General features: G+C 44.8%; 2 protein-coding genes and 1 non-coding gene across 8 annotated transcripts; 1 reads left to right on the forward strand and 2 right to left on the reverse strand.

Moving 5' to 3' along the window:
• Window positions 1-289: 289 nt before the first annotated feature.
• On the reverse strand, window positions 290-14,942 carry Rbm23 (RNA binding motif protein 23). Of its 5 annotated transcripts, XM_087197160.1 has the most exons (15): window positions 14,756-14,942; window positions 8,726-8,812; window positions 8,224-8,299; window positions 7,574-7,686; window positions 7,062-7,109; window positions 6,785-6,958; window positions 6,088-6,141; window positions 5,179-5,296; window positions 4,900-5,052; window positions 4,672-4,809; window positions 3,774-3,839; window positions 1,984-2,170; window positions 1,692-1,796; window positions 1,513-1,597; window positions 290-744 (listed from the first exon to the last, which is right to left on the reverse strand). In XM_087197160.1, exons 3-15 carry the CDS (start codon window positions 8,290-8,292, stop codon window positions 567-569), a joined length of 1,488 nt encoding a protein of 495 aa, XP_087053286.1. In that variant the 5' UTR covers window positions 8,293-8,299; window positions 8,726-8,812; window positions 14,756-14,942; the 3' UTR covers window positions 290-566. The 5 variants fall into 5 exon arrangements, with proteins under 5 accessions (XP_087053286.1, XP_087053283.1, XP_087053284.1 ...); XM_087197157.1 differs by lacking the exon at window positions 8,726-8,812 and having other exon boundaries at window positions 14,756-14,938; XM_087197158.1 differs by lacking the exon at window positions 8,726-8,812 and having other exon boundaries at window positions 290-1,436; window positions 14,756-14,938.
• Window positions 14,943-16,669: 1,727 nt separating this feature from the next.
• Prmt5 (protein arginine methyltransferase 5) lies at window positions 16,670-25,374 on the reverse strand. 2 transcript variants are annotated; one of them, XM_004864193.4, is made up of 17 exons: window positions 25,197-25,374; window positions 24,452-24,570; window positions 24,047-24,132; window positions 23,738-23,872; window positions 22,420-22,532; window positions 22,229-22,278; window positions 21,281-21,444; window positions 20,694-20,855; window positions 20,188-20,265; window positions 20,034-20,092; window positions 19,828-19,950; window positions 19,566-19,741; window positions 18,788-18,897; window positions 18,465-18,558; window positions 18,173-18,289; window positions 17,974-18,038; window positions 16,670-17,211 (listed from the first exon to the last, which is right to left on the reverse strand). In XM_004864193.4, the coding sequence occupies exons 1-17, from the start codon at window positions 25,304-25,306 to the stop codon at window positions 17,059-17,061; spliced, it is 1,914 nt and encodes a 637-aa protein (XP_004864250.2). In that variant the 5' UTR covers window positions 25,307-25,374; the 3' UTR covers window positions 16,670-17,058. The 2 variants fall into 2 exon arrangements, with proteins under 2 accessions (XP_004864250.2, XP_012920768.2); XM_013065314.3 differs by lacking the exon at window positions 24,452-24,570 and having other exon boundaries at window positions 25,197-25,333.
• Window positions 25,375-25,660: 286 nt separating this feature from the next.
• On the forward strand, window positions 25,661-25,733 carry Trnar-acg (transfer RNA arginine (anticodon ACG)). The gene has a single exon. It is a non-coding gene; the product is annotated as a tRNA-Arg (tRNA).
• Window positions 25,734-27,612: the final 1,879 nt, after the last annotated feature.

Below are 27,612 nucleotides of genomic sequence, written 5' to 3' on the forward strand. Positions count from 1 at the left end.
TAGGTATGGAGGTGAGACAGTTAAGATGACAACAGATGGAGTAAACCAAGTGGCTGAGAGTGTAATGCAGACACAGATAGGGAGTTCCACCCAGGTGTGAGCCATCTACAATACCCCACCCCAACAATACACACTGAGATGAGCTATATCCCCTTTTTTGGAGACAAGAACTCACTAAGTTGCCCAGGCTGAGCCTGAACTTGCAGTTCTCCTGCCTCAGCCTCCTGGAGTGCTGGGATCACAGGTGTTTGCCACCATACTCAGCTCCATTTTGCTTTCTAAAGATGAATATTTTATTTATTTATTTATTGGTGCCGGGGATCAAACTCGGGACCTTGCGCTTACAAGGTAGGAAGCATAAAGTTTAGTATTTTATATCCCTACAACCATCATGGTTTTGGCTCAGAAGGTAATATTATACAGACATACCAACTGACTCAGACCACATGGACAGCAGCCACAACATGGAGGTTGTCTTTTGTACAAAGTTTACATATATATATAATACACTTAAACTTTACATATATATATAAACTTTGTACAAAAGACAAGCTATATAAATATATTTATTTATTCCTATACACAACACAGGGTATAAAATCCAGTGAGAAGGGCTCACACATGTCCAAGTGGGGGTTGGCGTGGCTTTGACCATTGAGGTCGAGTCCACGGTAGAGGCACACAGGAAGTGGTGAGGAGTAGCAGCCTCTCTTCCATCTTCCCACCCTAGGCCAAAGGGAGGACCTGGGACAGAGAAGTATGCAAAAGAAGATGAAGATACTAGAAAGGTATCCCACCTTTTCCTGAACTCCAAAAGCCCCAGAGGCACCCCAATTACTTTGCAGGACAGATGATTCCCACACCTCCCAGCAAGATCCTGAACCTACAATAGTAGTTCTGTGCCAAACAGGCCTAAGGCAGGCTTCACAATGCACATGTTCTAGCTGTCCTCCAGGGTCCTTGCAGCAGAAAACCAGGGCTTTCAAGGTATATACTCTATACTCCAATGTCCTCAAGATCCAGAGGTCCACCAGGTTCTCCTTAACAGATTACAGAGTAAAGGTGCAGGGAAGGGAGACAGGTTAATTTCATCAGTTAATGCCCCATGGCCTTCCCAATGGGGAGGAATCAGAAATCACTAAGATGTGATGGGAAAGGGCAAGAAAGCCATCTTGAGAGTCCACACACAGAACAAACAGGTATTCAGTGTAGGTGTAGATTCTGATCTCTTCAACCGGGGGCTTTGCTCAACGAAGTCCATTCCCAAAGGGGCATGGGCAGCAGCCCTTCTTCCCAATTCCTCCATAATCAATGTCCATGCCCTCAGGATGGCTTAATCCACAAAACAGAAGACAGGAAGTAGCAGAGTAGATGTGGAGAAGGAAGTGGCAGGATCCACAGGCACAGGGAAGTAGTGTGCCGAGCCACTGATTTACCTGTGCCAAGGGAAAGGGGTAAATGGGAAGCTAAAAGAAAAGCAGAAATGAAAATAAGCCAGACCCTGAGACTCACATGGTCTGGGGGGTAAAAAGGCTGGGGTGCTGGAAGCACTGGGATGCAACTGCCTGTGAAGTGAGCTTCAGGGCCGGACTCAGAGCTAGAAAAAAAAAAGGCAGAGTGGCTGAGTGAGCACAGAACATTCCCTCTTTCCATGCCCAACCACTAACTCCCTTTTCCAAGTCTAAGTCTACCAGTCAGAGCCGCTGGGTTCAGAGCTGACAAGGGAACCACTCCATTCAGTTGCAAGGCAGCAGCCTGGGCAGCTGCAGCTGTAATTGGCAGGTGAATTCCAGAACCTACAGGAGAAGAAAAGGTGAGGTTAAGTCCCAATCCTTGATCTACAATTCAACCCCAAGTTTTTTGTTTTCCACAGCACTGGGGATAAAACCCAGGCTCTTATGCACACTGGGCAAGTGCTCTACCACAGAGCTACACACCGCCAGCCCTAAACCCCGTATTTTTCACCCAATAGGAACATCCTACCTTTAGCCATGAGCTGCAAATGTCCTCCTGCTGATCCCAGATCCACCACCTGGTCCCCATCAGGAAAAGTGATGTCTGTGCCACCATCTGCCCGCTCAGTCAGGTGACCAACTCTCATAGGTCGACCAGCAAGTTCAAAGCCGTTCAACTGTTCCACAGCCCGCCGGGCACACTCAGATTCTGAGAACTATGAGGAACCCAAGCTGTGTCAGTTACCTCCTGGCACAGACTTGCTCTCAAAGCCTGTTTAATACCGACTAGTCTTACTATCCCAAGGAAGTTGCACGCTCACTATAGTACAAACTCTCAGGGCATGTGACCTAAGATCCCCACTGCCCCAGTTGCCTGAAAAGGACCAACTAATTCAGTGACGATAACTCTGCTTTTCTTTCTTTTTTTTGGCGGGGGGGAGTGGCACTAGAGATTAAACCTAGAGCCTTATATATGCAATCACTTTTCAATCTTTAACTCCACTATGAATCGAGCAATGCAGAAAGTCTATCATCTACAGGGAATCTAGGCTGACAGGTTGTTTTACAGATGGGCATATAAAATGGAAGGCAGGCTAAAGCCAAAGCTCCTGGATTTTTAATTCATTTTAAGTTTTATCTCTGAATCAAGTACTAGAAATCTGAACTCCAGATCCCTGGCTTAGGAGGGAACACTCTAATGCTGACAGCAGCCAGCACCACTACTCAAACATACACACCAGTGCTGCTGATAAGAGACCTGCCGAGGGCCTCTGCTCCTCATCCCTTTCACCAGCAGCACCCTGGTATGAAGAGGGTTTCCAGTCTGCTATTTCTGTGTCAAGGCAACTGATTTAAAAGGCAGAAGAAAGCCTGAAATGGGTACTTGTCACTATGGAGTCGCTGATGCCACAGCTGGCTTTGTTTACTCTGATATTAGCTGCCCGAGGGCCCATGCATGGTACAGACAGTTCCTAGGTCACTGGTATAGGTGACTTGCCTTTACAGGATACTTCTGAGGTGAACAATTTCCATAATAGAACATAACTTACCACCTCCTCCCCTATGGGCAACTATAGGGGTGCATGCTGCCTGTATTAAGCCGAGAAAATAGCAGCTTCTATTGGATTCTGTGGCTGGCAGCCAGTTCTGAGCCTGGAGTCAAATGGGGCTGGAAGAACCAGTTACAGGCAATGGAATTGATTCTGTTGGAATGTTAAGAAAAGGTGACTTGCTGCTACTAGGCAGCCTTGCCATTCTCTCTCCAGTATTATTCTAATCCAAAGACCCGTCTCAATAGAGAAACTGCTTCAAGTGGGGCAGTGCTGGGGGAAGTATGACTCCCTATTGCCACCGCTACCTTGAGAGTACACCAATTTTATAAAGCCTGTCAGTAAAAGCCCATACCTAAGCTCCCTCATGCCCCCAACCTTCTAGTTGTGGCCTGGAATCATTACTATTACCCAAAAAGCAAGATGCAGCACCTAGGAAGCTGGCTGACCACCGGGACATTCCTATACTGCGGCCATTGACAGAGTGTGGGAACAAAGCCAAGAACTCAACCACTGTACTCATCTCAAGGGGCAGAAGACTAGTCCACACTTTAGGCAGCAGGGCTTATAGATCATTTACAGTTCCTAAAGGTGGAGGATGAAGCTAAACTGCAAAATCAGATAAGCGGACAACTCCCAAAGTAAAATTTAAAAGTTAAAAGACTAGGGCCAGGGATTTAGCTCAATGGTTTCACTGCCTGCTGCACAAGCGCAGGGACCCGAGTTTGATCCCTGGTACCAAAAAAAAGTTAAAAGACTAGAGACTCACCGTAATGAAACCATAACCTTTAGAGTGGCCTGTCTCTGAATCCTTCATCAGGACAATATTCTCAATCTGCAGAATATGAAGGAATTAATAATCTTTTCACTAGCCTACATCTTTAATCTTTCTTACAGACTGTTCTAAATACCTCAAACTTTTTAGCCAACAAATTACATCTCTCCAAACACAAAGAACATTTAACTTTTAAAAGATAAAAAAGACAAAGGCCATCTTTTTTTTTTTTTTGGTACTGAGAATTGAACTCAGGGGCTCAAGCTTGCCAGGCAGGCACTGTGCCACTGAGCTACATTCCTCGCCCAACAAAGGCCTTCTTTTCCCAAAACACTTTTTCTAATTTAGTTTTTCTCAATCTGGACTATTTGATTTTTTTTTTGAGACAGTGTCTCACTAGGTAGCCCAGGCTGACCTCAAACTCGAAGCATTCCTCCTGCTTCAGCCTGCCAAGTGCTGGGATTACAGGCATGCACCAAGGCGCCCAGCTAGGATATTATCTGATTTCATTATGTCTTATTTATCTGCTGAATAGCAAGGAATAGACAGAGGCTAGCTTTCATGGGATGGAGCAAAATGTCCACGATATGTGTGGTGAGCTAACCACAGACAGGAAGAATAGCGGTCAGTCACCGCCCCACCTTTTCCAATTCCCTTTGAGTTTTCTCTCACTTTTTTTTTTTTTTTTTTTTGGCAATACTGGGGATTGAACCCAGGGGTTTCACACTGAGCTACAGCCTCAGCCCTTTTTATTTTGTATTTCTTTGAGACAGGATCTCACTAAATTCCCCAGGGTGGACTTGAACTAACAACCCTCCTGTCTCAGCCTCTAGAGTAGCTGGAATTACAGGTGTGCACCACCACACCAAGCTTGCTTTCATTTCCTACTCACTTTGCCAAAGGGCTCAAAGATGCCCCGAAGCATGTCCTCGGTAATATTGAAGTGCAAGCAGCCCACATAAAGACGCTTTGGTCCACCACTACCCTTCTGCAGGTTGTTGGCCATGGCTGCCAGTCGGTTTTTCTCAGCCTGTGGAAGGAGGAAATATATGATGGGTCATGTCCCATATTCCTCCCCACCTTACAGTCTTGCACTGTGTCAGTGTCTCAACCTGCTCACCTGTGAGGCCTGCACAACGATAGGTACTCCCAGCAGCCGCTGCCCAGTTAGACCAATGGCCAGTGGCACAGACTGGATGTCACAGAATTCCACATAGGCAATGCCCTTAGATCGACGTGAGTTGCGATCTGAGATGATACGCACATCACGAACCTATCCCAGAGCACAAAGGAAATCCTGAGTTGGGCATAATGAGAGATAGACAGAAGACAGACTACTCAAAAAGAAAAAAAAAAAGAAGACAGACTACCCAGAAGAAAACTAAGGTGAGAAGGTTACCTTGCCAATTGCAGAAAAAAAGTCCTCCAGATCGCGAGGCCGAATACGGGCAGCTAACTGCATACAGAAAACTGTGCGGGCATCACGCTCCTCAGGGCTCAGATTATCAACTGGCTCCCTAAAGAGTAAAATGTGGTTGTATAAATACCAAATAGTTTCTCTGGTGTGAGAAGCTGAAAGTGTAAATAAGGACTAAATGTATAATAGGTAATGTGAAATAGGAAGAAAAGGGGCAAAGGGGAAGGAAGTGGGAGGGCTAGGGGAAAGGACAGAAGGGAATGGGATTAATATAAGAAAACGGAAAAACAGGAACAAAATCTTTGTAAATAGGGAGGAATGGAGGGGTTGAAGGGAGGGCTGGGCAAGGGTGAAAAATAAGAACCAAGAGAGACTATGTAAAGGTGCAAATTTCCAATGATGAATGTCATTATATTGTATACCTAAAATGTACCAATGATTAGAATGAATAATCTATAATGCAAAATAGGAAGAAAAGGTCCAAAGGGGTAGGGATGGTGTGAGGGGCAGGGGAAAGGAAGGAAGGGAAAGGAAAAATGATGAGAAATGGAAAAAATGGAAATAAAGTCTTTGTAAGTAGGGAAGGGTGGAGGGTGTGGAGGGAGGGCTAGGAATGGGGAAAAAATAAGAACCAAGATGCATTATGTAAAGGTACAATTCCCACTGAGAAATGTAATTGTGTTGTATACCTACAATGTACCAATAAAAGAATTTAATAAAAAATAAAAAATTTAAAAAAAAAGAGTAAAATGTGGTGATACTGCCCCTCTTAAGACTCAGTCACTGTTTTCTAGCTAACACCCAAGTAACATATATGCCTGCTGCAGTCTGGTTCAGCCAAGCTTTCACTCATACTTCATAATCCCTAAACCAGTGCTCACATCAACTCACCTGACCGGGCTCCTCTCTCTGAAATGAGGACTCTTACTGGGCCCATACCTCCACCTAAGGAACAGAGAAAAGCAAAAGGAAAACTGTATTCACACTGGTCTGTTGTTTCTCACAAGTAAACTCTTAGCACAGGCTGAGGATCCCTAATCTGAAATGCTATAAAATCCAAAACTGTGCTGTGTGTCAACATGACCCACAAGTAGAAAATACCAAAACTGCAGTTGCAGTCAGAAAAAAAGCAAACTGCCAGGCCTGATGGCACATGGCTATAATCCCAACACTCAGGAGGCTGAGGCAGGAGGATTGCCATGAGTTTGAGGCCAGCCTGGACCACACAGCAAGACCCTGTCTCAAAGAACTAAACAAAAACAAAGGCACACTAACAACATATAAAATTACCCTCAAGCTATGTGTGTTAGGTAAACATGCAACATAAACAGAACTCTGTACTTAAGACTTGAGTCCCACCCCCAAGGTATCTCATTATATATATGCAAAAATTCCAAAAGAGAAGAAGAACCACCAGCCCCAAACATGTCTGGTCCCAAGCATTTCAGATACAGGTTACTCAACCCGTACCACCCCTCCACTGACCCAATACCCTACCTATCACAGTACCCTCAGGCAGGATCCATAGTACACATTTTGTTCTACCAGATTAAGATACAAGAGTGATATTATTAGCAAAAGGTGATACCCAGTGGCAAGTGGAAGACGCCTATAGGGCACATAATCCTCACGCCGCCAGTCTTGACTTCGTGACTCACTACTATGTGGACGGTCCCAGCTTTGGCTGCAGGGTCGCTGCTGCCGATCACCACTTCGGCTCCCGCTCCTTCTCTCACAATGTCGGTCTCGGTCTCGACTATGACTATGGATAGAAAAAACTTCTTGTGGCCTTTAACACACAGCCTTCTGCAGTATCTTCCCATTTTAATAATTCCCCAAACCTAACAGCCCCCATAATTACTGACCTGTACTTTCTATCCCTGCTTCTACTGTGGCTCCGACTCCTCTTCTTCCTATGAAAGAATGAAACTGAGATTTCACTCTCTCCCAAGGAAAAGGAATGAGAATAGGACAAAGCTAAAATAGGATGCATCAGAAGCTCAAATCCCAGAATATGATCTGGCACTGGTTCACTTTGGCTGCACAGTATTAACTGAAACACAGCCCCTGTCAGGCTCTCAAATGGCCATGCCCCTCCTTCCCTCAAGGCCGTAAAAGCTAGTGTTTCCAGCCCAAAGTTCTCTTACTATACTCAGATGAAGTATGTCAATGCTAGAAATGAACCACAAATCTACACCAGAAAGCAAAGGCTAGAAGATCATTAAACCAAGCCACCATTATTCCCATGACTCAGTGGAGCCATCACTAAAAGTCAGCCATCTTGAGAGCAACCACCTCCTGTTCTGGCTGCTTCTCCAATGGATGCAGCTGTTTCCCTTGCCCAAGTTGCCAACCCACATCTTCACTCCATACTCACTTGCTTGTGTCCCGGGTGGTGTTGCTCCTGCTGGTACCACTACCACTGTGGCTGGTGCTGCTAGTGGCACTGCTAGGACTGTCCTTTTTAACCTCTTTCCTTTGCTGCTCATCCTGAGGAGTTTCCCAGGAAAATGTCACAAGGTACAAGGTAGCAGACACAGATTCCATTGGGCAAAAAGAACAAAAGTGGACAAGAAGAAATCAATACTCTCAATTAGCTAGCCAGTTTTTGAGCACCCAGATCTCCTAACAAAGGGAATAACAGAGGAAGAAAGGAAGTGCTTCCAAAAGGAAGTGATCAAAATGACAGATTTTAATGTCAAAGGTCAGCTACCCAACATTTTTTCCACTGACATTATTTCCCAGGAGTTAGAAACTTGGCCTAAGTCTGAGGTACAGGGACTGTTTATTGTCACTCAGTTATCCACAAAGCACATGCCATGCCCACCCCAGGATTGCAGGGCCCTCTCTAAAAGCACAGTCCTTGAGTACAGGTACCCCCAGCCAACCTTAGTAAGACTATACCTTTTACAAACAGTCATTGGACCCAACAAACAAGCAGGGAGAGGATTCACAAATGTTCAAATTGTGGGTCCACAACTGAGCTTTCTTATTAACCCAATTCCGGGGTGAGCTGGGGAATATTACCTCCTCTTTTTTATAGGGAGCTTCCAGCATGGCCTCAATTACTATATCAAAGTCATCAGACGCCATCATGTCAGAGCTGAGGAGAGGATATTGACACATAAGAATCTGATTTATATTTTTCTTCCCATTCCAGTACCACATTCCCTTTTCTCTTCAAGAAACACACTCCAGGGCCAGGGATTTAGCTCAGTGGTTCCACCTCCTGCCTTGCAAGCACAAAGACCCGAGTTCAATCCCTGGTACCAAAAAAAAAAAACAGACTTCAAAGCCAGGAGTGGTAGTGCATGTGATCCTAGTGCTCAGGGGGCTGAGGCAGAAGTATCACTGTGAGCTCAAGGCCAGCCTGGGCTACATAGTGAGTTCAAGGCCAGCCAGAACTACATAGTGAGACCTTATCTCCAAAAAAAGAAAAAAGAAAAAGAAAAAAAAAAAAAGGAAACAGACTTCAGGATATACGATTCTGTTTCTTGAACTCTAAAGGATTTTACCAGCTGCTGCTTACCTGAGGTTTATTTTTGCACAGTACAGATCTGAACTAGTCCTGCCTTGTGGTTTAGAAATGATCAAGAGTCTAGAAAGAGACGAATACCTAGGTAGAGACAAAATACAGTACAGATCCTTATCTGTGGAAAGAAAACACTGGTACTCAAAATTACTATTCACTTTGTACCGGGGATTTAGCTCAGCGGCACTGCACCTGCCTCAAAAGCGCAAGGTCCTGAATTCGATCCCCAGAACAAAAAAAAAATTACTATTCACTTCACAAGGAACACTAGGCCTCCACTGTATTGTTCAAAACTCTGAACAAATAACTAGCTTAAACTTACACCATAAAGCAGGCACATATTTCCAATAAAAAGGTAAAGATGCAACCTACAATATGGGAAGAAATTTTTAGCAGCTGTACCTCAGACAAAGGTCTACTATCTAGAATATATAAAGAATTGAAAAATATCAGACCTCCCAAATTCAAAGACCCAATTCAAAAATGGGCATTCAAAATGAACAAACATTTCTCAGACAAAGAAGTAAAGACAGCAAATAAATATATGAAAAAATGTTCAACATCACTGGTCATTCAAGAGATGCTGATGAAAACAACACTGATTCCACCTCACCCCACAAAGAATGGCTGCTATCAAGAAATCAACCAATAACAAATGCTGGCGGGGGTGTGGAGAGAAAGGAATCCTTCTCCATTGCTGGTGGGAGTGCAGACTGGTGCAACCACTGTGGAAATCAGTATGGAGATACCTCAAAGAACTAGGACTGGAGGTCCCATTTGACCCAGCTATTCCCCTACTGTGTATCTGCCCGAAAGAATTAAAAGAATCATACCACAGCGATATACGTGCACCTGTTTATAGTGGCATAGTCTGTAATAGCTAAGGTTTGGAAACAGCCCAAGTGTCCATCAACTGGAAACTGGATAAAAATGATGTAGTTTTTTTTATAAAATGGAGTACTACTCAGCCATAAAGAATGAGAAACTAAGAGTCATTTATGGCTAAATGGATGCATATTGAGGCCATACTCTTAACTGAAATAAATAGGACACACATGTGTAAATACCGAATAGTTTCTCTAGTGTAAGAAACTGAAAGTGTAAATAAGGATGAAAATGATTAAAACAAATAACTGATAATTTGAAATAGGAAAAGGTCCAAAGGGGTAGGGGTGGCGGGAGGGGAAGGGGAAAGAGAAGAAAGGAAAGGAAAAATTATGAGAAAGAAAAAAAAAAAAGGAAACAAAGTCTATGTAAATAGGGAAAGGTGGTGGGGGTGAAGGGCGCACAGGTAATGGTGAAAAAAATAAGAACTAAGATCCATCATGTTCAGGTACAAACACTCAATGATAAATGTAAATGTATTGTATACCTAAAATGTACCAATTAATATATAAATTTTTAAAAATTTAAAAAAAAAAAAAGTAAAATAAAGAATTTTTCTCAAACATGAAAAAAAAAAAGGTAAAGATGCAAGACTAAAAATCAGAAGCAACCAAAGCAACACCAGAATGATGCAGATTTTCATTAAGTTCTTCCCCACATACTCTGAGAATCAGTGATCAGCACCTCACTAAGCATTTTCTGTCCAAAACCAACTAGAGTTCAGATAACTGGGATAGGCTAACCAACCCCACTTGGAAGCATTTCTGTCCACCAGGCATGGTAGAAACTACCCTGCACCACAAGCTTTCACATCTAGCAACTATCTTCCCAGAACACATTTGTCAAACAGGAGAAGTAAAAGGTACCAACAAAATCAGTAATAGTAAAAATTCTTAGTCTGGAACTAATGATACAACATGGATAAATCTCAAAATAATTATACAGAGTAAAAGAAACCAGACCAAAAATGACTCTATTTATATAAAATTCTAGAACATGCAAACTCATTAACAGTCACAGAAAGCAGATCAGTGGTTACCTGGGTAGAGGACAGCAGGTGGTAGAGATGGAAAGGATTTTAAAAGGGCATCAAAAAAACCCTTTGAGGGCCAGGGATTTAGCTCAGTGGTACCGAACCTGCCTCAAAAGTGCAAGGTCCTGAGTTCTATCCCTATCAAAAAAACCCAAAAAACAAAAAAACAAAACCCTTTGAAAGTAACAGTTTTATGGATGTTCATACATATCAAAAAACCCCAGATTATACACTTTAAAGTTTTACTGTATACCAATTACATATACATCAATGATGCAAAGAGGCTGTCATAATCACTTTTTATAGCCACAAAAGCGTTATCTTCTTTAAAGCAGCTAATACACCATTTAACGATGCTGTCCTGGTTACCCTCAGAGCCCACACCCTGGTACAATGATTTACTAAGTGTAATAATTACAGCCACCACTGATAGTACCTACAACTGCTAGGCACTGTGTTGGGCACACTATAGAGAGAAGATTCTTGGAAAAGTGTACTTGGAGCTAAATTTAAGGCTTAAACTGGAAATCAAAACTAAATCAAAGTTATATCTAAAATCTAGTGAATGCCATCTCCTACAGTAACCTCACATTTCATGCTCCCTTTGGTAGCACATACAATAACCTTACATTTACTTAGCAATCAAAGGTAATATATGCTGGAAGAAGATAATGTCTGATTTATCCAGATTTTCTTTTTCTTTTTTTTTTTTGAGACAGGGTCTCACTATATAATTCAGGCTTGCCTTAAACTCATATGTAGTCCAAACTGGGCATGAACTTGTGGCAATGCTCCTGCCTCACCCTCCCAAGTGCTACTAGGGAGTGATGCTACTATCACTACCCAGGGGTGATGCATGTACTATCACGCCCAGCTTAATGATCCATTCAGATTTTAAGAAGTGAGGTTTTGTGAACTGTTCAAAGTCATATAGCTCAAGGAAGAAATTAATTCTTGATCAAAGAGGTCTTCTGACTCTAATGTTCTAGCCATTAGGTTACTTCTCTCTCACGTTTTTTATTTTGTTGTGTTTTTTTTTGGTTTTGGTACAGGGAATCGAACTCAGGATCTTTTGCTTGCCAGGCAGGACTGGCACCACTGAGCTAAATCCCCAGCCCTCCCTCTCATGTGGTTTACAACCTAACTTTAAAAGAAATGAAAAACAGAAGCTGGGAGTAGTGGTAAACACCTGAAATCTTGGCATTCCCAGTTCTTGGCGGATGAGATAGGAGGATTCTAAATTCAAAGCCAGCCTGAGATACAAGCAAGAGTGTGTCTCAAAAAGAAATGGAAAATGAAATGAAATTCAGCTGTTTTAGCTACTTTCTTGTTGCTAGGACAAAATACCTGACACCCACAAGTTAAAGGAGAAAAGGTTTACTTCAGCTCACAGTCTGCAGAGGTTTCAGTCCATGGTTGGCTGGCTTCAAGGAAGGGTAGTGTGGCAGGCAGGAAGCAGCAGCATTCCTTACCTTTATGTTCCATCCAGCTGCAAGCCTATCAGTTGGTGTCTCCCCCACCACTGATGGTGGTTCCCTCTTCAGCAATCCTAAACCCATCAATGGACTAATCCAGTTATAGTGCCTATAATCCTGTATCACAACCATGATTCAGTCACCTCCTAGAAGCCCTGCCTACGAGCATGTGAAGTTTTGGGGGGACATCTAGATACAAGCTTTAATAGCAGCAAATTAAATTTTTACTATTTTCTTGAAGTACTGGGGAAACCAGGGCCTCTACACTGAGCTACATCTCCCATCCTTTCTATTTTTGAAATAAGGTCTCAATAAATCATCCTGTCTCAAAAAATAAAAACAGCAGGGGAATTTAGCTCAGTGGCCCCACGCCTGCCTCACAAGTGCAAAGTCCTGAGTTCCATCCCCTGTAAGGGGGAACCCCGCAGGACCCACAGGCAGATGATGACACTATGTAGTTCAGGCTGGCCTTTAACTCACAGCCACCTTCCTGCCTCAGCCTCCTCAGTGGTGGGATTACAGGCATACACCACCACACCAGGCTCAAGAATTGGTCACTGTTAAAAAAAAAAAAAAAAAAAGAATTGGTCACTTAAGTGAAACTATATACCAGGGGTAACAACACAGAAAAACCAAACTTTTTACAAGTTTACTATCCTCTAGAAATAAACTCAATGTATGAAATGCTCACTCAGAAACAAATAAGCAAACTTATTCAAACACATATTTAGTCATACACATAATGACATTTCTGTCAACAATGACACACATTAAATGGCAGTGGATTCACAAGATTATGCTTATTTTTTAATTTTTTCCCCAGTACCAGGAATCAAACTCAGGACCTTGCACTTGTCAGACAGGCCTGGCACCACTGAGGTAAATCCCTGGCCCTATTTATTTTTTTGAGACAAAGTCTCATTATGTAATTTAGACTCAAACTCAGGGCAATCCTTCTGCCTCAGCTTTGTGAATGCTGGGATTACAAGCATGCACCACCACACATTGCAGGTCAGTAGTTTTCAAATTTTCTTTGTCCTAATTAATGGGTTAAGGTCCATTCCATCCTGTCCATATATACACTATATTCCTTCATCCCTGCTCCAAAAACCATATTAGAAGCCTACAATCCTGGCTTTCTATACTTAGACTTCTAACACCAGTAATCCTAAAACCCAAGCCACCACATAAACCCTACAAAGGGGCAAAGAAGGGTGAAGGATCACTGCTACCCCAGTTCAGGAACAATTCACCAAATGCTGGAGTCCCAGGGGTGATGGCAGCACTATTTCCTGGGTGAACTCACTGAGCTGGGCACAAACACCTCAAAGCTGAAGGTAGCTTAATTAAGAACATAACAAGAAAAAAACAAGGAGAAAGGAAGGGACAAGAAAAGTGAAAACAGAAGGAAAAAATGGGTAAAAAATGACTATTTGAATAAATGTAGATTTTTGTACATGAAAAAGAAGTCAGATCACGTCTAATTCAAAAAACAAAAATAGGGGGCTGAGGGTTTAGCTCAGTGGTTTCGCTGCCTGCTGCGCAAGCGCAAGGACCTGAGTTCGATCCCTGGTACCAAAACAAAAACAAAAACATTGCCTGCATGATTGCTCTCTCCATGATGTGTAATGAGCCAGATTACTTTTTGTTTACTGTTGTTTTTTTGAGATAGGGTCTCCCTATGTAACCCAGCCTGGCCTCAAACTCAAGTTGATCTTCCTGCCCTGGCCTCCTGAGTGTTAGCAAGAAGACTGTTGTGAGTTTGAGGCCAGCCTGAACTACATAGCGAGACCCAGTCTCAAAAAAATAAAAGTAACTTATTGGTACCTTCTCTCCCAAAACCCATGTCTCAGGGGCCGGGGATTCAGCTCAGTGGGTCCACTGCCTGCCTTGAAAGCACAAGGTCCAGAATTAGATCCTCGGTACCAAAACAAAACAAAAAAAACACCCGTGTTTCAGTACAGTACTCAATCCTCACACGTGGCCTCACCATATACCTACAGAATCTATGGATGATAAAGTTAAAAGCCAATTAAGGATAACACAATGAATGTCAGTTTTCAAGGTACTTGAAGTTGAGAAGGGAAAAAACTTTTATTAAAGGCAGAGTCTCACTAAGTCACTAAATTGCCCAGACTGGACTCGATCTTGCAATCCTGCCTCAGCCTCCCAGAGTGCTGCGATTACAAGCGGGTCACCATGCCCAGCATAAGAAATCTCAATTCCCTTATCTGTCTGAGTGGTGGCACTGGTAGCTGAAAACACGTATGTTTCCTCTCGGGCTGCAAAGGGTCGAAGCTCCCTCTCCAACAGGAATGACTTTAGGGATCACGCTGCGGGAACTTGAAAAGAGATCAAAGTCACTGGCATCCTTGAAGCTGCATGGTTATCAGCATAGGGTATAACCGGTATAGGAGGATGACGATCTCTAAAGTCCTTTCAGTGGGCTACATTTAGGTAATGAACAGTTCCAGAACACAATAAGCCAAAAGACGTGTTTTGTTTTTAATTTTAAAAGTATGCCTGATTCTATTAATGACACAATTTTTTTTGCCCGTGACGTCAGGGGGAGGTGCCGCGCAGCAACGTCATACATGGGTGACGTAAGGGGGACAAGGTCTAGGGGTTTCTCACCAGTTCCGGGTCCCCGCAGCGGGGGGTCCCGGTTTTCTCCGTTCCTTTAGGAGTGTGTGGGGGGGACGCGAAGTGCAGCTATTTCCCACAGTCTCAGCTGGAAAAGCAGCACTGCAGCCGGAGTTGCTCCTCTTCCCGCAAAATGGCGGAACCTCCGCTATCTTCCAGCGCCTTTCGCAATCTGCGCGTGCGCGGCAGCGCTAGACGCTGGATCTAACCTCCTGGTTTTGGCTCAATAGTCCAAAATACGAGTTTTCATTGGCTTATATCCTAGTTGTGGGTGGAGCTACACACATGTGTTTCTTAGCAACCATCAACTATCCATTGATTGGCTAATGCCTCATAGACTCAAGGAAGGCGAAAGCGTCATTTGGTAGACCCCCCCCATCGCTCTCTCATTGGTTAAGTGATTGCGGAAGGCGGGAGAAATTGGGTCGAATCAGATTGAAGGATCCACCTGTCCCACTCCAGACTCAACGCTTTGGGCGGAGCCAACGAGGAAGGATGAAGGACGTGTTTGGCAGTTCCTAGTCTGATTTGCCAAGTACATGTTCTTTCCAGAGACAGCTTTGTAAAGAGCAGTTGCGCTTTTTCACTTGGGGGATGCGGGACTCCACACCCCCATTCTGAGCAGTTTTGTACCCAAACCTCCGACCATCGCCTGCTGAACTCAGTACTTGGGACCTGAAAGTCTTGTCACGGACTAATCTGCCACAGAGCCTGGTCCCACAGGTGACATACCTTCAGCTCAAATCAGTTCCCCATATGCCTCCCACTGCAAGGGTAAATTGAGTTTCTCAGGTAATCTTTTGTCCTCTAACCAGAAAGAACTGATATCCACCTTCACTTTCTAAGTGCTTCCAAGACCCCCTCCTAGAGACTTCATCTGCCAAATACAGCTGCCAAAAGCTTCCCGCCGGCTAGTTGGAGGACCGGTGCTCCAGTTGTCGAGTTATGTACTGATACATCATTGTGCTGATTCCCTTCTGTAAAATGGAAATTGGACTAATGATCTCTTAGTATTTAAGACTTTAACACTGTGTGGTGTTTTGTTTGTTTTTTGGTACCGGGGATCGAACTCTGAACCTTGTGCTTTCCAGGCAGGCAGTGGCACCACTGAGCTAAATCCCCAGCCCTGTGTGGTGGTTTGTTTTTTTTTCCTGAGTCTCACTATGTAGCCCAGGCTGGCCTCAAACTTGTGATTCTCCTACTTCAGCCTCCCAAGGGCTGGGATTATGAATGTGTGCCACTATGTCCACCATTGTGATTTTATTAAAACAAAATAGGTAGCTTCTTTCTGGAAGTTTCTCTTCCAAGAGGTAACAAAAGGACTTGGCAGCACAGTGGTTCATGAAGGCAGAAGAGAAGCTGGCATCACGATCACGTTTTTTCTGGTACCTCCTCCCCAGAGCCTAACCATGGGTCCTACCAGACAAGAGCTCACTGATGCTGGTCAGAAAGGCCTATCTGCAGGAGTCCAAGAGTTACCACCCATCTTGTGTGTGTGTGGTTCTGGGGATGGAACCCAGGGCCTCAGGCCTGCTAGGCAAGTACTCTAACACTGAGCTACACTTCCAGTTCTCACTCAGTTTTTATCATTGTTTGGTGGTACTAGGGACGGGACCCAGCAGTCACACTGAGCTACATCTCTAGCCCATTATATTTTTAAAATATAATTCTGAGACAGGATCATGCTAAGTCACTAAATTGCCCAGGCTGGGATCCAACTTTTCTCTCAACTCAAGTCTCCCAGAGTGCTGGGATTACAAATATGAGCTACCACAATCAGCCCCTCACTCAGCTTTTTAAACTAGGTTCTTTGGATCTTAGCTAAGGACATGGATCTGAATGAATATTCCTGGATCTAAGTGAGTGTGGAAAAAGAGGCAAGGGGCAGCAGAGAAGAGCAGGAAAGAGCTGTAACTTCACTTTATTTGTACTTCCTCTTATGCAAAACCGTCAAAACAAGGACAGAGGAGGGCAGGGAAAGAGCTGAAGATGCATTCAATCACATGTTCACAGGGCTATTCCACAAAGTCCTTAAGGCTGAGCACCTGTGGATGCAGCTTCAGATCCAACACTACTAATTTCTCACACCCTGGCCCATGACCTTTGTAGAGTGCTAGCTTGAGCCCTGTAATTAATTCTTATCCTTTGTCCATCTTGATGTAAGGTAGGAAAGCAGACTGGACTGCTCCTCTCTGATGGGCGAGAGGCTTCACAGATGTCCAGCACCCTTAGGTGTACTGCACCTTTTGTGCTATCAAGGCTGCTTCCAAGGCTCTAGACCCTTGCACACAGGCCTAGAGGCCAATGGTGTATGAGCGGCCTGTGGGGTTGTGAATAGCAGAGCAGACCGGTGCTGTCACAGCCCATTCATACCACACCTTCTTGGAACTGCTGCATCGCCAGAAACGCACACAGATGGTCTGGCCTTCACGTACCATAATGGGCTGCTGTAAGAAGGAAGAGAGGGAGGTTCAGGATGGAACTAATGAGTTAGTGGAGCAATACGTAAGAGGAGGTGTAGATGAAATACATGAAAAAGTACTCCCACCTTCAAACACGTGTATCAAATCTATCAATAGGGGACAATCAGACACTGACCAAATAATCAAACGTGTGCTGAGTACTGTGAACATGTATAGGGTGCCATGAAAACACCTATGAAAGGGAATGCTAACTTTGGCTAGGAGGTCAAGGAAAGTTTATCTGACAGCAGGAATGTTCGAGGAGACCTGGAAGATGAGTTAACTGGGTGGAGAGATGAGCAAAGAAATTTACAGGTAAAGCAGAGAGGTGGGAAACCTGAGGCAGGAAAGACCTCAGAGTAAAACAGGAACCAAAAGAAGGCTCAAAGGGTTGAGGCAGTGGAAGCCACAGAACAGCAGCTAAAAAGGCAGGTAAAACTATAGCAAATTCTTATTAGCAAAGATGGCGTGGGTTTTGGCCTTTATCCCAAAGAGCACTGGGAAGGCACTGCAGAGTTTTAAACAGAAGACAGAGAAGATCAGAGTTGTTAAAAGATGGATCCTGCTTAAAGTAGAGAATGGATAGAAAGGTTGAGGCAACTGTAGATACCACCAAGATCCAAGAGCATGTCAGAGTGAGCCGAACATGGGTCATATCCAAGTATCATCGTCACTGGGGAAGGAAGGGGCAGGGTACCGATAGCAAAACTTTCTCTTTAACCCACAGAGTCTTAAGGTAATTCCTACCTTAATGGGGAAGAGGATGGGAAACCATGAGAACATCCCAGGAGAGTGAGTCTCTGGATGGATACCTGTGTGGACAAAACCAAAAAAAATAAAGGTCCCCACTGACTCTGGGACTCCCCCTGAACCTAAATGAGACATGTACACAAGCTGCCCAGGCAGCACACCCACGGACCCTGCCATTCCTTACTCCGACACTCACTCAGAGTGATGTCCTGATACAGCACAGTCTCAAAGTAGCCTGCAAAGCCATGCAGCACTGTGTTCACCTCCACGGGAAACTCCAAGGTGCAGTAGCGGTTGTTGTCAATCATAGGATCTGTCAAGAAGGAATTGGATGGCGGATGAGGGGCCAGAAGCCTAGACAACTTGGTAGAAAATGAACATGGCCCAGGAATGGAAGCCTAGCTAGGGCAGACTTAGGACAGCAGTGGGAGAAAGAGTGGGTGAGCTCAGACTTCTCCAGTCAAGAGGACAGCCATGCAGGAACCTACCTCTGTTAGGATGGCTGAAGGTGAAACAGGGTTGGGGTGCAGAGAGCTGGTGGAAGTTGTGCAGCCGTACCACATAAGGCATCTCAAACTGGGCCTGTCCCGAGTGAGAGAGGGAGAGAGCAAGAGCTGGAGAAAACAGACAGGAAACCAACTTCCCCACGGAAAGACGCTCAAGCCCCAAGAGCACAGAAAAAGATGAAAATATTGTTTCACTTCAACCACTTTCCCTCCATCCAAACTGCTTCACTTCTTTTTCAGTGGAAGAAAACTACAGAGCTAAAGGCGAAGCACTTCTTCCTGGCAGAGAGAAGCTCTCTCTTTACCTCTGGGTCACGGTCCTTTTCCCGACAGGCTCGGACCTCATTGTACAGCTTGGAGGAGGAGATGGGAGCCAGGAAGGAGGTGTACTCCCCAGGGATGCTCACACCGTCATCTGCAGGGCAGGGGGCCAGATTAGTTCCCGAGGGAGGAAAATGGTGCCTCTGCACTAACCAAAAGCTCAAGCCTCCCACATCAAAACTGACCAACACTGGCAAAGGCAGGGCAGGGAGAGACAGCTTGATGTTGTCACATTCCTAGGCTAGTCTGCTCCCAATTCCTCTCTTGGGGGATTTCACTTTAGGTTAATTTGCAGAGTCACAGAAGATTAAAACTGAAGGAACCTAAGATATTCAGCTGTGTTTATCTTAATGATGGGACAAGTCCTGAGGCAGGCGTTTGTCACTGTTTGAGTATGACAGTGTACTTAACACAGAGATGGCTACAATGTCACTACATGATACAGTCGTTAAGACCACCTCACCTATGCAGTCCTGTTGATGGAAATGTCATTAGGTATTCTAATCTGGTGGCTCTGAACTTTTGTGTGGAGTCACAAAGCTCCACAAAAGTTCCTGATGAAAGCTAAGCCCAAGGTACATCTGCCAGCTGAGGGAGTCCATAGTCCTCAGGTAAAGAATCTGCTCTACTCCACTCCCCTCATGGGCAGTGAATGGTAGCTCGTAAAGTCTATTGATTTGACCCAAGTCCAACCATCACCCCTAGACCCTGTAACCTTCTCCCAGCCTGCTGCCTACTTTATACACCCCACCCTGAAGACACCTTTCAGGAAGTGCTGTGCTCCATCCAGACACTCAGGTGACAGCTCATTGTCAGCAAAGGAGCCCAGAAGCTCACTGACAATGATGTCTGCTTTCTCTGGAGCCGCCCATTCCCTCATGTCTGATGAGACTACTGTCACCTGGCTTCCCCATTCTTCAAACTGCCAGTTTTCCAGCCTAAAATGAGATTATACAAGTGAGGAGCAATGTTAAAGAAAATGGGCAACAGGGACAAACTTCCTAGCAGGCAGGTTCCTACTTACGTCACCACAGCATTTGGGTTCTTCTCCACAGCATATAGCTTTATCCGCCGATCAGCCTGCTTGGCAGCCCGCAGGGAAGCATTCACAAGGGGACCCCGGCCTGCTCCCAGCACCATCAGTACCCTAAGAAAGGGGAAGAGTCAAGCATTTTCGAAATATTGAGAAGTAGGCACACAAGTCCCTGGGATCGCAGGGAAAGCACTCACTGGACATTGGTATCCTTCTCTTCTTCCGGTACTCGGTCTAGCAGACATTTATAGATGGCCTGGAGGAAGGAAAAAAGACCTCATGGATACAATTCCATCCTCCTGGGGTTATCTGGGCCTTGTGTGCCTTCCCAACCTGGGCCCAATACTGTACCTGCTGGTACTGAGAGTATTTGATGGGGTCCTTTTCAAACACTTCATATGTCTGAGACTCCAAATTGTCCATCAGTGGCTGATGAACGAGAGGGAAAGACAAAGTAAGAGAGCCAGTTCCTATCAAAACAATGCATCAGGACATCAAAAACTCACAGTCAGATGAGCAAGGTAGTACAAGTTTGAGCCCAACCTGGGCTACTTACTGAATTAATGAGACCTTGTCTCAAAAATAGGGCCAGGGATTTAGCTCAGTGGTTTCGCTGTCTGCTGCACAAGCGCAAGGACTCAAGTTCGATCCCGGCACCAAAAAATAAATAAATTAATTAAAAAGGGCTGGGGATTTAGCTCAGTGTGAAGGTCCTAGGTTCAATCCCCAGTACTGTCAAAACCAAACCAAACCAAACCTTCTTACGTCTCCTGAGCTTCAGCAGGATTTGGGGGCACCTTCTCTGGAGAGGTATTTCCCACCCCTCTTCCTGCATCTCAAGTGTACCCCAAACCCACCTGCAGTGGGGACTGCAGATAGTCTTCATAGCCCTTGGCAAAGAGTTCATAGGCATTGGGTGGAGGGCGGTTCTGGCTTAAGTATTCCAAGTACTGGAGGTAGGAGCAGAATTCCTTCTCTGAGTGGTGGTTGGTGCCCGTGATGATGAACTGCACCTCCAACTACAAGAGAAGTCAGACCATCAGACACAGCCCTCGACCAAGACTCTCGGATACTGTATTATGGTTCATGGCCAAAGAGCCCTACCATAAAATAAGGTTCAGTATATGTCCCCAAACCAACAAAGGCAGCCTGAGCCTTCCGTAAATTTAAAAAGCCTTCTAATACAATAGAAGCATCATCCTAACTCAAAGGCCACAGGAATCCTTGCTCTAACTTCCAAAATAAAATCTTCAAATTTGAGTTTTATTCCTTTTGACAGGTTTCTGGAGCTCCTACTGACATTTGCTTTATTGTTCTCAAGACACCCAACTTTCCTGAAATTGCTCTCCAGAAAGCAGAGGAAAACACCCCCACAGGCAAAAAGCATCAGACACATTAAAATAACGGGAATTAGCCAGACCACCTTTAGAACCCTTCCACCCACCTTGAGGAGTCGGAAGATCAGCCTCTGGTGCATCTTAGAAAGAACAGGAAATCCCTTCTTGTTAGTCAGGAAAATGCTGGTGGGAAGAATGGCCGCTTTGATGGGCTCCCCGAGCCAACGGTCAATAACATGATTAGATGGGAGGTCAGCCCCAATTTCAAGAGCTACACAAGGGAAGAGAAAGACCGGTCAACCACTGTCAGGCAAGAAGGTCTTTCTTGCTCCTTTGTATAAGGTCTGTTTCCTCTTCTTAAGAACAAGGTAAACAGGGCCTGGTAGCACATGCCTATAATCCCAGCACGCTGGAGGTTGAGGAAGGAGGCTCATTGTGACCTGGAAGCCACCCTGGGCTACATAGTGACTTCAGCCTGAACTATACAGCAAGACCCTGTCTCAAAAAATAAAACTAAGGGGCTGGGGATTTAGCTCAGTGGTTCCGCCGCCTGCTGCTCAAGCGCAAGGACCAGAGTTCGATCCCCGGTACCAAAAATAAAATAAAATAAAAAATAAATAAAACTAAGGGCCGGAGGTTTAGCTCAGTGGCACCTGCCTGGCAAGCGCAAGGTCCTGAGTTAGATCCCTGATTCTCCAAAATAAATTAATTAATTAAATTAAAAAATTTTTAAAAGAAAAGCAAAAAAACCAAAGCAGAACAAGGCACAGGGAAAATAGTCAAAATGCTGAGTGTACATAAAACTGCTAATATTTTTCCTGGGCTGGGGAATGAATCCAGGGCCCTCTCACTGAACTACATCCCCAGTCCATTTTCTTATTTTGAAAACAGGGTCTCACTTAAATTGCCCAGGCTGGGGTCCAACCTGCAATCTTCCTGCCTCAGCACCCCAGAGTGCTAGGATTATGTGCATGCACCACCACATCCTACTGTAAGGCTTTACTGATTCTTATTCATGAGAGATCATACCTATTCCAGGATCCTCACAGACTTACCTACTGCAATTCTCTTGCTATAGTCACACAAAGTCCGGAAATTATGCCACCTGTCCAGTCAAACACAGAAAAATACAGTCAAATAAATATGGCTCTCCAATCACCATAGCTCAAGGAGGCCTCCCCATTTCCACCCCATACTTCCCCTCACCTTACCCCTTCCCCTGGTACAGCAGCAAAAGGAGACATACCATATCCATGTTTTCTCCTCTCCACTGTACTCCTCTGTGTGTGTGGCTGGTGCATTTTCAATTATGTCATCTCTCAGGTCCTCTGGTGCCACTAAGGGTACCCGCATCCAGAACTGCACATGATTGAGTACCAATTTAGAACTCTGTTTTGGATTCAAGTCCAGAAAGCTTTCCCCAGTTAAAAGTATCTTGATTCACACCTCAAGTTGTCCTTTGTTTGGTTTGGCTTTTTGTTTTTGGTACCAGGATCGAACTCGGGTCCTTGTGCTTGCGCAACAGGCGGCGAAACCACTGAGCTAAATCCCTGGCCCAGTTGTCCTTTGTTTAGAACTGGGGATTGAACTCAGGACCTTCACTGGGCTACATTCTTAGTCTTTTTTAATTTTGAGAAAGGTCTCAATAAGTTACTAAGTTGCCTAAGCTTGTCTCGAATTTTTGATTCTTTAGCCTCAGCCTCCCAAAATGCTAGGATCATAGGCATGCAGCACCATGCCCAGTTCAAGTCAATGCCTTCACATGCTTTTCTTAATTTATGCCTCTAAGTATCTTGTACATATCCTTCTGCAAATATCTGCCATGTTTTCATTTTAATTTTGGCTGGAAGTAATTATATATTCTATAGGGGGTTTTTGGTTTTATTTTGTGATGATGGAGATGGACTCCCAGGTCTTGTGCATCTAGGCAAGTGATCTACCCCTGAGCTATACCTCCAGCATTATATATTCTATATGTTTGGGATTTTTTTGGTTTAATTTTTCTTTGAGATGGGGTCTTGCTATTCCAGGCTGGCCTTGAACTTACTATGTAGCCTAGGCTGGCCTTGAACTCATTCTAATCCTCCTCCCTCAGCCTCTCAAGTGCTAGGATTATAGGTGTGAGGCACCACACCCAACTATTCTTTATGTTTTGAAAGTCTACATACTATTTTTATTTTTCTCCTTTATCTATTTATTTGAGACAGGGTCTCAGGTGTAGTTCAAGCTGGATTTGAACACACTACATAGCCCAGGCTGGCCTCAAACTCAGTGATCTTCCTGCCTCAGCCTCCCAAGTGCTGGGATTACAGGCATGCACCATCATGGCCTGCACTTCTTTTATTTATTTACTTACCAGGGCTGGGATCAAACCCAGGGCCTTGCCCACGCTAGGCAAAAGCTCTACTAATGAGCTACACCTCCAGCCAGGCATAATACTTTCAAGTGGGGGGAATACTGACATTTCAGTTCTGCCAAATGCACCACTGAATGGTTGGAGACAAAGTACTTAGCAAAGCCTGACTATCATGACATACAACAGGGAACAAGCTCTTCAGCCATACCATGGAGGAGTGGTGGCCAGTGTGGATGTGGTTGGTCAAAACTCTGGCCAGGTTTGTGTTATCTTCCTGATTAAGAGGCAGCAGGAAAGCTGGAAGACCCAGATATGCCCCAAAATTCAGCTCCTGTAACATGGCCTGGAATGGAGATCAAGAGGAAAATGTTAAGAGCTAACAGCCAAATCTTTTTAATTGCATTGTATGAGCTGATTTACTTTGATATACCAAATTACTGGGGAGAGGGATGACTTCCCACCCAGCTTGGTGATAGAACTAATCTTTAGAAAGATCCTCAGGGGAGATCAGTCTTACCACCTCAGAGTTCCTTCGAATCTTCTCCACTTTTGAGTCTGGATGAATCCATGGGGAAAGCTTTCCCACAATTAGCGTATTCCAGTCTGCACTCCCCAACCCAAGAAAGACAAAGACTGAATGAGGCTCAGCACTTTACTTGTTTAATTCCTAGTTCTTAACAGGAAATAGAAAGTAGAGATGAGAGACAAAGGTTTGTTTTTTTTTCCTGTCACACATATGGGATAGCCTGATGCACAATAGGGAACTAAGACTTTTAGCAATAAGCAAGGGAAAACAAGAGTTACCTATATCCCGGGTACTAACCAATATATCCCAGTCAGGAAAGGTAGAGAATGAGGACTCTGATAAAGCAGAAGTTGTTACTGCGTCTAATAGTTAAGGGGCATGTGGGATGGTCCCTACCCCTTCCTGACAGCAGTAGGTCTGATCGTGTCTGGGGGCCAGGCCGATTCTTAGCAGGTTCCTGAGTGAACTCCCTCTTGAAACGCGGGTGGAAGACAGGCATGCAGAGGAAATCAAACCTACAACCGCGACAGACCCAGAATCATCATGTAAAGTGAGCAGCAGTGCCCAGAGACCCAAGCAACTAACTGGGTTTAGGCTATCTTGATTTTCCACAGCCCTTTCAGGAACCATCAGTCACCCCACTGGACTGCTGATTTTAGCCCACCTTGGGGCACATCACTTCTGTTGCACAGTGCTTCTTCAATTTCTCCCCAAAACACAAACATAGAAAAAATGAATAAGGAGAAAAGATGGGAATCATCATTTGTAGCATCATTCTTTCGTTTCTGGACTGTCACATTCAGATTTGGCCCAGTATTCCTCATGCCTCCCCACTTAAGATTAACCTCTTCTCACCCTTGCCCCTAACGCTTCCTCCCACTTCCAGACAGTATCATCAACTTCCAAGGCCCTAGAGGATTGACCGTTCGTCCCTTAAGTTTACCCAACAACTCCCTCGACTTTTGTACTCAGTGACCATACAACCCCTGCAAGTTTCTTTCCTCGCATGACGGGGGCCGAGGCTTCTCCCCTCCGAAAGTAAGGTTGCTCAAGCCCTCGTCCCCTACAAGGGATGACTAGTATGCCCTCTCCATCCCCAAGTTCGAACTCCGCATTCCCCACGGGGAGGTGCGGCCCTCACCCCTGCTTGGCCACAGCCCCCAGTGTGTCCGCTATTTCGGGGACGCAATTCAGATCTCTCCCGCTGGACACGCGGCTCCCACCGGCACCACCGACCGCCATCGCCGCCATCTTTTCCCTCGCGTTAGCCACGCTGGGATTCCTTGATACCAGCAGCCAATCACAAAGCCGAAAAGGGTCCTCAGAAGGCGGGACGAGTCACCTTAACAACCGGAGCGTCTGCCACAGCTAGGGAGGCGGAGGCGGTGGGGACAGCGCAGCTCCGCCCGCCAATTGGAGGACTGGACAGTGACGTCCCGCGTGGCTCCCGCAGTGTCCACCAATCTCCGGGGCTGGTCAGTGACGAACTTCAGTCTCCCAGAATGCCTCATGTAGCTGTAGAACTCTGCTAAGAGACTACACCTCCCATGAAACCCTGCAGTATAAGCTTGAAGTATCATCACTGGGGCCAGCATCGTTGTCTCAGGGCCAGTGGCGCAATGGATAACGCGTCTGACTACGGATCAGAAGATTCCAGGTTCGACTCCTGGCTGGCTCGTTGGGACTGGTACTCCTTTATTGCGACCCTAAACTCCTGGCCGTAAGCAGCTATGTCTAGACTTTATTTTTTTTTTCTTTTTTTTTAGACTTTATTTTCTTTTCTATTTCTTTGCTTTTCATTGCTTCATTGTCTCTTCACCCTCACAGTTTCAGTTCTTAAATTGATTGGATTCTGTAGCTAATCCTATATCGGCTTTTCCTGTCACTCCCTTCAGCAGTGTTTCTTGTATCTTTTTTTAGGTTCATTTAAATACGCAAAACTGGGTTAATGGCTGAGACTGTTAAAAATGGTCTTTGTCCCTTTACTATATGTTACATTTTTAATAGACTGGCTCAGTGTGCGATTCTCTATCTCAAATACAGAAGATGTAAACACACACACACACACACACACACACACACACCCTGAAATTAGAGAAAAAGCATTCACGGTGAGCATATGGGAAAGACATGGGAAGGGAAAGAACATGGGGAGGGAAATGAACCCCCCGAAGGCTGAGAGCCCACTGGCGTTGAGGACTGGGCAAGGAGGGTCTAGACAAGAGAGCAGGAGGCGTTGACAGGATTCAGGGAACACAAAAGGCACTGAAGTCAGAGGCGATGCCTAGGGCTTGGTCTGTGCAGGAAGATGAGAGATGAAAAACGGCTTAGGGCAGTGGTGACAAACCTATGGCACGAGTGCAGCAGCAGGCGCGCAGAGCCCTCTGTCAGTAAGCGACCCAAGTAGCTCCAGCCAAGGTTTGACAAATTATCACCATCCATACAACACAAAAACCACATTAATTGTGCAAAAGCATGCCAAATGCAAACTTTTACCTTTCAATTAAAACCTGTTTTTTTAAAAAAAAGCTGTTTGTATCATTGAAACTGTTATTGTGCTTTTCTTTTCAGACAAAAGATGTTAATGTATGAGTTATTTTTTCCTAAACTAAAATCTCAGTATTCGGTTTAATTGCAGTATTGGTACTTTGCGATAAATAAGTGGGTTTGGGGCCTCGTCTCTAAAAGGTTCGACATCTCTAGTTTAGGGAGAATCTGGGTTTGGATTTGGACGTGCTGATTTGGACGTCTAGGGGGCGCTGTGGAATAGAGAGTGGTGTGAACAAGATCGGACCGACTTCAGAAGAAAAGTAATGACTGAAGCTTTGACAGTAAATGAGATCACCATGGTCCTTGAGGGACAGAGCCAAAAAAAGGGGGGGGGGCGCTAGGATATACTCTGAGGAGCCCTGGGTGCAATGTAAGTGTCCCAAAAGGGTGAAAGTCAGAAAACCAAAGGACTAAGAAAATGTACCATGATGAGATTGGAGGTGTTTTTGTCCCACGCTATTGTTACTACTACTACTATTATAGCTTTTTCTGCTCCAGGATCCTGTGCGCTGTACCATATTACATTTAGTTATCATATCTCCTTAGGCCTCTCTCGGCTGTGATAATTTCTCAAATATTCCTTGATTGATGGTTTTGATGCACAGTGGTCAGGTGTACTGTAAAATGCCCCTCTGTTGCAATTTGTCCCTTGTTTTTCTCATGATTAGACTGAGGTTATGTATTTTGAGAAGGAAGATCAGAGAAGTAAATATAATTTTCATCACATCACATCAAGGGTAAATACTGTCACCATGATTTATGGGCTGTCGATGTTGACCTCTATTACCTAGAATAGAGACTGCTGGTGGAATCCGTTTCTCCACTCTAAAGTGATTCTCTCCTTCCCTCTCTCCCAACCCCAACTTTCCATACTGTAGTCTTTGGAAGGACGTCGTCACTAGATAATGACATAGCCAAAGAATGGGGAGTTATGTTCCCCGCTCCTGTAGAGTGGAACATCTACAGAATTTATTTGGAATTCTTCCCTGCAGTCTTTTCAGTAAGTT

Source organism: Heterocephalus glaber, unplaced genomic scaffold, assembly GCF_053883595.1.
Source record: "Heterocephalus glaber isolate CG9 unplaced genomic scaffold, H.glaber_assembly_v1.0 deba00001662, whole genome shotgun sequence".
Taxonomy (NCBI): Eukaryota; Metazoa; Chordata; class Mammalia; order Rodentia; family Bathyergidae; genus Heterocephalus; species Heterocephalus glaber.

Bases quoted from the DNA above. Each gene is read 5' to 3' on its own strand.
- Rbm23 (XM_087197160.1), bottom strand. From the start codon at position 8,292: ATGATGGCGTCTGATGACTTTGATATAGTAATTGAGGCCATGCTGGAA. The intron at 4,810-4,899 runs GTGAGCAGGTTG...CTCCTTCCACAG, and splicing joins TCGTTGTGCAGGCCTCACAG to GCTGAGAAAAACCGACTGGC. The intron at 1,797-1,983 runs GTAGGATGTTCC...CTTCTCCTGTAG, and splicing joins TTTGCAGCTCATGGCTAAAG to GTTCTGGAATTCACCTGCCA.
- Prmt5 (XM_004864193.4), bottom strand. From the start codon at position 25,306: ATGGCGGCGATGGCGGTCGGTGGTGCCGGTGGGAGCCGCGTGTCCAGC. The intron at 18,559-18,787 runs GTAAAGAGAGAG...CACTCGGGACAG, and splicing joins AAAAGGACCGTGACCCAGAG to GCCCAGTTTGAGATGCCTTA. The intron at 17,212-17,973 runs GTAGGAATTACC...TCCTTCTTACAG, and splicing joins CCATCCTCTTCCCCATTAAG to CAGCCCATTATGGTACGTGA.